General features: G+C 43.8%; 1 protein-coding gene across 1 annotated transcript; it reads right to left on the bottom strand.

Annotated features, from left to right (window-relative positions):
• Positions 1 to 538: 538 nt before the first annotated feature.
• On the bottom strand, positions 539 to 1,618 carry LOC149461618 (C-X-C chemokine receptor GPR25-like). Its single transcript, XM_089678029.1, has one exon. The coding sequence runs from the start codon at positions 1,601 to 1,603 to the stop codon at positions 539 to 541; it is 1,065 nt and encodes a 354-aa protein (XP_089534155.1). The 5' UTR covers positions 1,604 to 1,618.
• Positions 1,619 to 8,907: the final 7,289 nt, after the last annotated feature.

The following is an 8,907-nucleotide window of genomic DNA, read 5'->3' as shown; positions in this document are numbered from 1 at the left end:
CAGATACAAAATGATTTACTAAAGGTAAATAAAAGTAGTGAAGAAAATTACTCAAAGTAAATATATCATACTGTTTTTTTAAAAAAAAATCCACTATTAAACATGAATAGAAAAGATAGATAGATAGATAGATAGATAGATAGATAGATAGATAAATATAGTTTAACGTGTTATTTACAATGTATTCATTGGGGCTAATTTACTAAAGAAGAGACTGTTTTAGCAAATGTAATATTCATTGGGTATTAGTAAATAAGATAAAGCTGATGTCATAAAGTCGTGTCTTATTGTCCTTGAACATGATTGGTTATTCAAAATGAACAAAGCATCAACTTATTCAGAAAGTAAACACTGTGTCTTTTAGTACATTGTCCCCACTTACCCATAGAAGAATTTAATTTACAAAATTAAGTGAAAGACATAAATATTATATTGCAATAGTGTACAGACAATGCTTTTTTAAACCAGATTAAACAGTCCAAAACCAAAATAGAAAAACAAATAACTTTTTAGTACATTTTGATCTTTTTGGCACCTTTCACTTATTTCCAGTGTAGGTACTGGTACTTTCCACGCTAGCGCTTGTGGTTGGCATGATTGAACTAGCAGTAGACAATAATGAACGGCAAGTAAACAACAGCCTTGGCAAGGCCAGTTGTGCCCGGCGTCTGAAGCCAACATCCAGGAGAGCATAGATGAGGGGGTTGGTGCAGCTATTGGCAAAGGCGAGGGCAACTGCAATATTCAGTCCTTGTTCTATAGTCACCGAAACTGAACAAGGTAAGTTAGCGCCAAGTTTATCCATCAGGAACAAAGCATTCAGGGTGGTAAATGGAAGCCAAGAAAAGCAGTAAGCACCAACAACACAAGTCACAATGCGTAACCAGCTGTGCCGACTCCGTGGTCTTCCCTTGTTGGATAAGTTGTTTAGCTGCCTTCCAAAATAGTTCCACAGGTACTTGGCCATGCGGCAGTAGCAGAACACCACCACAGAAAAAGGAAACACAAACGTCAGGAAAATGGCTGCAATCCTAAAGCCTAAACTAAAGGTGTCATCAGACTCCACACAAGCTGAGGTCTCCGGGCTGAGGTGTCGGATCTTTAGCGATGGGCATCCAACAAGAACCGACACAGCCCAGATCACACAGCAAGCCCCGATAGAGCAGGTTCGTTTCCTCAATGGGTGCACCTTTGTTCCCCTTATCACTGCAACATAACGGTCAACGCTCATGATGGCCATGAGCTGAGAACTGGCACAACGGCTGACGGCGATGGCAAACCCACTGACTTGACATAGGAACTTTCCAAAGATCCAGTATCTTTCTTGTGACGCTGAGGATGCCCAGAAGGGCAGGGTGAGGACAAAGGTCAGGTCAGAGACAGCAAGATTCAGTATAAAGGTGTCTGCTCGTCGTGAGGTGCGCCTGGACACCACCATAATTACCACCACATTGCCCATTAGTCCAATCAAAAAAAACACAGAGTAGAGGGTAGGGAGGATCCAACGGGCATGGGGCAACTCCTCACGATTGCAAGACTCTTTGGTCTCATTTTCAAAATAAAAATCCAAGTAGTAGTCATCCACTGAAGGGTCTGTGGTCATAGTGACAGGGAGTAAAAGTAAGTGGCTGGGTACCACAATGTATAGCTAGGTATTTATATGTGTTCTGCATAAATGTACGTCTGCTTTGCCTTCCTGTAGTTATACACACCCATCACCTATACTTAAAGGGAGGGCACATCACCAATCATACCAAATGCCCAAAAATGGTCAGCAAGTTTACTTTCAAAACATCAGGAACATACTAGTACCTACTTCATCTTAAGTTAACCTATATTTTAATGAAGTTTGAAAGTTTAGCGCTCGATCAGCACACTGAGTTCAATGAATCAGGTTGAGAGGTACAGGAAACTCAACCTGAATTTAAAAATCAGGTCATTTTAAAAAATATTGGCTGTGGGATTCAGAACAACAAAGCTTAGGGGAGGCAGAAAATGAATAGATAAACAAATAAATGAATATATGTGTATATATATATATATATATATATATATGGGATTAAAAGGGCAAGGATGTCTTAAATTCCTTGATTAAACATGTGTGTGTGTGTGTGTCTATCTATCTATCTATCTATCTATCTATATACTCGCTGGCCACTTTATTAGATACACCTTGCTAGTGCCAAGAAAATATCCCCCACACCATTACACCACCAGCACCAGCCTGAACCGTTGATACAAGACAGGATGGATCCACGCTTTCATGTTGTTTACTCCAAATTCTGACCCTACCATCTGAATGTCGCAGCGACCAGTCTGCCCATTCTCCTCTGACTTCTGACATAAACAAGACATTTTCGTCCACACACTCACTGGATATTTTCTCTTTTTTCGGACCATTCTCTGTAAACCCCAGAGATGGTTGTGCATGAAAATCCCAGTAGATCAGCAGTTTTTGAAATACTCAGACCAGACCCTCTGGCACCAACAACCATGCCATGTTCAAAGTGCTGTCATTGCTGGGAAAATGAATTCCAGAGTTTATCAAGACATTTTGCAGGAAAATGTACGACCATCTGTCCGCCAACTGAAGCTCCGCAGAGGATGGGTGATGCAACAGGACAATGACCCAAAGCATACAAGTAATTCAACAAAACAATGGCTGCAACAGCACAGAATACGCCTTCTGGAGTGGCCCAGTCAGAGTCGTGACCTCAACCCGATTGAAATGCTGTGGCATGACCTTAATCTCCCTGGCGGTATGATTATTTCAGATTTTTGGCGCTGAAAGCGGTACCATTTTTTTGCATGGAAATATGTATTTTTTTAATTGTAGGCCTGTAATTTTTAGGAAAAACTCACTGAAATCTGTCCGAACAAGAGTCTAGTAAACATTCCGGATATGATAAAATTTGAAACACAAAATCATAAATTATAATTGAATAAATAATCATAAAAATAATAAAAAATTTAATTCAATAATATAATCAAACCAAAAACACTGAAATGTGAAATAGAGCGCCAAGTTCGCACATCGCTGAGCTCAGTCGCAGAATCTTTTTCAGTGTCTGATGAGGAATTTCCCCCACGAATCATTATCACTCAATTCTGCAAATGGTTCTGATTTACTATCGCTGTTCTCTAGCCGGTCTAAAACCGATTTTGTCCTAAAGGGACACTTTTTGGACGCCATGGACATTTCTCAGTTTCCAGGCAGAAAGAACAGACAAAATGCAGGCAGGGCGCCGGACAAAGCGCTCCGAACAAAATGTATGTGAAATTGGTTGAGACAGCAATGTTTTACTATGTAAAATGTAAAAAAAAAAAATGACATTTTTAAAAATTTTTAAATTTCCCGCCGCCAGCGGCGGCGGCGCTCATACGTCCCGACGTCACAGGGACAGGACACAGAAGCCGGATGCCGGCATCGGCCGGAGGAGATGGCCGGGGACGCTGCAGGGGACACATCGCGGGAGCGCAGGGTAAGGTAAGTGAAGCACAAATGCCAGAGCAGTGCCGCATGGTATTCCCGAGTGTAGTTCGGGCTTACCGCTCTTGGTACTGAAATGTTACTCCGAGCTACACTCGGGAATACCACTAAGGAGGTTAAGAGAGCGATTCACACCAGACATCCCAAGAATATTGCTACACTGAAACAATTTTGTGAAGAGGAGTGGTCCAAAATGACTCCAGATCGTTGTGCAGGTCTGATCTGCAACTACAGGAAACGTTTGGTTGAGGTTATTGCTGCCAAAGGAGGGTCAACCAGTTATTAAGTCCAAAGGTTCACATACTTTTTCCTCCCTGGACTGTGAATGTTTACATGTTATGTGCAATTAAACCATGGCAACATCTAATGTTTGTGTAGTATTATGTTCAGCAGACTGTGTTCTTCTATTGTTGTGACTTAGATGACGTTCAGAGCACATTTTATGCCCAATTCATGCAAAACTCCACGTAATCCCAAGGGGTTCACATACTTTTTCTTGCAACTGTATATATATATACACAGAGAGATAAATGTGTGTTTATGAGTGTGTGTGTACAGTGTGTATATATATATATATATTTGTGTGTGTTTTATATAAATATTTATTATTATGAATATTTTTTTCTTCATTTTAACAATTTAATGTATAGTAGACTTTACCAGGTAGTCAACAAAAATGTTTTATTGTTTGGACGACTCAAAACTGAAGAAAATTAAACCCTGCGCTATACACATCCTTCATGAAGATTAGTAAGCCTAAATGAGGTCTGTTTAGGTCACTTTTTTTTTTTTTAGAATCTGTTTCCTACGCTAAACTACATTTTAGGAGTTGTAAGACTATAAATGAATCATAACGTGAAATCAAACTAACCACAGCTCTTTTTTTTTTTTTTTTACCTGTTCTGATTTGGAAAATGACGGCATGTAAAGTTTACAGAAATGATTACAGCAATTATAAAGCATAGCGGCAAGCAGAGTGACTTACAAATTATATTCACTTAAAGAGAGATTGGTTTACTAAACAAGTAGAAGATGTTCATAATGGCAAATGAGGTAAAGCAGTGTTAGTAAATAAGGTGAACCATTAAATACCCTATCATGTGCAAGAGAAAGGAAAAAGCAAACAATTCCAGCATATGATTGGTTGATTGGCAGCTTCATCGTATTTACTAAGCTTTGTGAATATTCACTTTGTAAAGTGAACAGTGGAGACTCCTTTAGTAAATCAACCTCAGTGAGTCAAATGTAAACCTAGATCACAGTGTTGCAGAACAGTGTTCCTCAAATGCATTACCGTGCGCCTATCTTTTACCACTCCATCTCTCTATTAACCCCTCATAGACCAGAGCAATTGTTACATTTCCACTGTGGGCCTATTTATTAGGCAATAACTCTCCATTTGCATTTTTTATAATTTTACACAAATCAAAAAAACACCCAAAACCCTGGTTTGACACGAAGCAGTGTGCTTACAGTGAAGCACAAACACAGAACATCGAGTAAAACAGCACACAGTTAACCCTTTGATCACCCCATATGTTAACCCCTTCCTGCCTGGTGCCATTAGTACAGTGTCAGTGCTTTTTATTAACGCTGATCGCTGTATTGGTGTCACTAGGGATGTCAGTGACACCAAGTCAGTTCCCCCCCAGTGTCAGAATGCCCGCTGCAATCCCACTATAAGTCACTGATTGCCGCCATTACTAGTAAAAATAAAATTGAAAAAAAATTCCAGTATCTAAACTGCCATTTGCAAACGCTATAAATTTGACGTAAACCAATTAATTTACACGTATTGGGATTTTTTCTTTAGCAAAGACATGTCGCAGAATACATTTTGGTCTTAATTTATGAAGAAATTTGATTTTTTACATTTTTTTACTGGACATGATTAGCAAAAAGTCAAAAATATTGTTTTTTTTCTCAAAATTGTTGGTCTTTTTTTTTATAGTGCAAAAACTAAAAAACTCAGAGGTGATCAAATACCCCCAAAAGAAAGCTCAATTTGTGGGAAAAGAAGGACGTAAATTTCATTTGGGTGCAGCTTGCATGACCGCGCAATTGTCAGTTAATGTAAAGCAGTGCCGTAACGCAAAAAAATGGCCTGTTCAGGAAGGGAGTTAAATCCTCTGGAGGGCAAGTGGTTAAATGACTTGGTTAATTGTGTATGGGAAGGTCCCTGGAATTTCGGAATTGGCCACAAGGTAGAAACCTATGTCCAGAAATCCTCAGAACACAGTAATCAGAAACATGCAGAAGTAAAATATACCTAGGCCTGCCTGAATCTGCGTGCCCAAAAGTGTTTTTTTTCTGTATTACAGAGAGAGAGAATAAAGCAAATGGAAGAAAAGATGAAAGATCAGAGGGAAAAAGGAAAACGGGAGAATCAAAAAAGGGGGGTGTGAAGGGGAGGGAGAGAAGGTCACCACTGGAGGAGCCATAAGACACAGCTCAGTACCGTGACTCAATTTAAAGCTGGAACCAAGGAACAGTACGTACATATCTCACATATAGAAGGTATTCATCAGAGAAACCAAAGAGATTCCAGTAGAACCACCTGGTCTTATGTTCCTCAGTTTTGTCTCAAAAGGCCGAGGTCAGGTCCTCCAATTGTTCGATATCATTCACTCTTGCGAGCCAGTGCGCAACCGTTGGGGCAGATTGTTGTTTCCACATACTAGGGAGATTTGTCAGCTTTCTCAGGGCCATATATGATTTTTTTCCATGTTCAGCCTTAATAAGGGTGTCTACCATGACGTGACAAATTGTGGGTGTGGCACAAATGAACTATTTCCTTAAAATGTTACTAAACCCCGGACCCTGCACTCACTATATCTGGTCTCCCAGGACCCTGCATTCACTATATCTGGTCTCCCCGGACCCTGCATTCACTATATCTGGTCTCCCCGGACCCTGCATTCACTATATCTGGTCTCCCAGGACCCTGCATTCACTATATCTTGTCTCCCCGGACCCTGCATTCACTATATCTGGTCTCCCAGGACCCTGCACTCACTATATCTGATCTCCCAGGACCCTGCATTCACTATATCTGGTCTCCCAGGACCCTGCATTCACTATATCCGGTCTCCCCGGACCCTGCATTCACTATATCTGGTCTCCCCGGACCCTGCATTCACTATATCTGGTCTCCCTGGACCCCGCGTTCACTATATCTGGTCTCCCCGGACCCAGCATTCACTATATCTGGTCTCCCAGGACCCTGCATTCACTATATCTGGTCTCCCCGGACCCTGCATTCACTATATCTGGTCTCCCAGGACCCTGCATTCACTATATCTGGTCTCCCAGGACCCTGCATTCACTATATCTGGTCTCCCAGGACCCTGCATTCACTATATCTTGTCTCCCCGGACCCTGCATTCACTATATCTGGTCTCCCAGGACCCTGCACTCACTATATCTGATCTCCCAGGACCCTGCATTCACTATATCTGGTCTCCCAGGACCCTGCATTCACTATATCCGGTCTCCCCGGACCCTGCATTCACTATATCTGGTCTCCCCGGACCCTGCATTCACTATATCTGGTCTCCCTGGACCCCGCGTTCACTATATCTGGTCTCCCCGGACCCAGCATTCACTATATCCGATCTCCCAGGACCCTGCATTCACTATATCTGGTCTCCCAGGACCCTGCATTCACTATATCTGATCTCCGAGGACCCTGCATTCACTATATCTGGTCTCCCCGGACCCTGCATTCACTATATCTGGTCTCCCCGGACCCTGCACTCACTATATCTGCTCTCCCCGGACCCCGCATTCTCTATATCTGGTCTCCCAGGACCCTGCATTCACTATATCTGGTCTCCCCGGACCCTGCATTCACTATATCTGGTCTCCCCGTACCCCGCATTCACTATATCTGGTCTCCCCGGACCCTGCACTCACTATATCTGGTCTCCCAGGACCCTGCATTCACTATATCTGGTCTCCCAGGACCCCGCATTCACTATATCTGGTCTCCCCAGACCCTGCATTCACTATATCTGGTCTCCCCAGACCCTGCATTCCCTATATCTGGTCTCCCAGGACCCTGCATTCACTATATCTAGTCTCCCTGGACCCTGCATTCACTATATCTGGTCTCCCAGGACCCTGCATTCACTATATCTGGTCTCCCAGGACCCTGCATTCACTATATCCGGTCTCCCCGGACCCTGCATTCACTATATCTGGTCTCCCCGGACCCTGCATTCACTATATCTGGTCTCCCAGGACCCGCGTTCACTATATCTGGTCTCCCCGGACCCAGCATTCACTATATCCGATCTCCCAGGACCCTGCATTCACTATATCTGGTCTCCCAGGACCCTGCATTCACTATATCTGATCTCCGAGGACCCTGCATTCACTATATCTGGTCTCCCCGGACCCTGCATTCACTATATCTGGTCTCCCCGGACCCTGCACTCACTATATCTGCTCTCCCCGGACCCCGCATTCTCTATATCTGGTCTCCCAGGACCCTGCATTCACTATATCTGGTCTCCCCGGACCCTGCATTCACTATATCTGGTCTCCCCGTACCCCGCATTCACTATATCTGGTCTCCCCGGACCCTGCACTCACTATATCTGGTCTCCCAGGACCCTGCATTCACTATATCTGGTCTCCCAGGACCCCGCATTCACTATATCTGGTCTCCCCAGACCCTGCATTCACTATATCTGGTCTCCCCAGACCCTGCATTCACTATATCTGGTCTCCCCAGACCCTGCATTCCCTATATCTGGTCTCCCAGGACCCTGCATTCACTATATCTAGTCTCCCTGGACCCTGCATTCACTATATCTGGTCTCCCAGGACCCTGCATTCACTATATCCGGTCTCCCCGGACCCTGCATTCACTATATCTGGTCTCCCAGGACCCGCGTTCACTATATCTGGTCTCCCAGGACCCTGCATTCACTATATCTGGTCTCCCCGGACCCTGCATTCACTATATCTGGTCTCCCAGGACCCGCGTTCACTATATCTGGTCTCCCCGGACCCTGCATTCACTATATCTGGTCTCCCAGGACCCCGCATTCACTATATCCGATCTCCCAGGACCCTGCATTCACTATATCTGGTCTCCCAGGACCCTGCATTCACTATATCTTGTCTCCCCGGACCCTGCATTCACTATATCTGGTCTCCCAGGACCCTGCACTCACTATATCTGATCTCCCAGGACCCTGCATTCACTATATCTGGTCTCCCAGGACCCTGCATTCACTATATCCGGTCTCCCCGGACCCTGCATTCACTATATCTGGTCTCCCCGGACCCTGCATTCACTATATCTGGTCTCCCTGGACCCCGCGTTCACTATATCTGGTCTCCCCGGACCCAGCATTCACTATATCCGATCTCCCAGGACCCTGCATTCACTATATCTGGTCTCCCCG

This window comes from Staurois parvus, unplaced genomic scaffold (genome assembly GCF_062004578.1).
Source record: "Staurois parvus isolate SC_StPar_1 unplaced genomic scaffold, SC_StPar_1.0 ptg000196l, whole genome shotgun sequence".
Taxonomy (NCBI): Eukaryota; Metazoa; Chordata; class Amphibia; order Anura; family Ranidae; genus Staurois; species Staurois parvus.
Note: the sequence above shows the minus strand (reverse complement) of the source record. Positions and strands in the feature narration are given on the sequence as shown.

What these genes read in the sequence shown, in the direction of transcription:
- LOC149461618 (XM_089678029.1), bottom strand. Translation starts at nt 1,603, where the DNA reads ATGACCACAGACCCTTCAGTGGATGACTACTACTTGGATTTTTATTTT.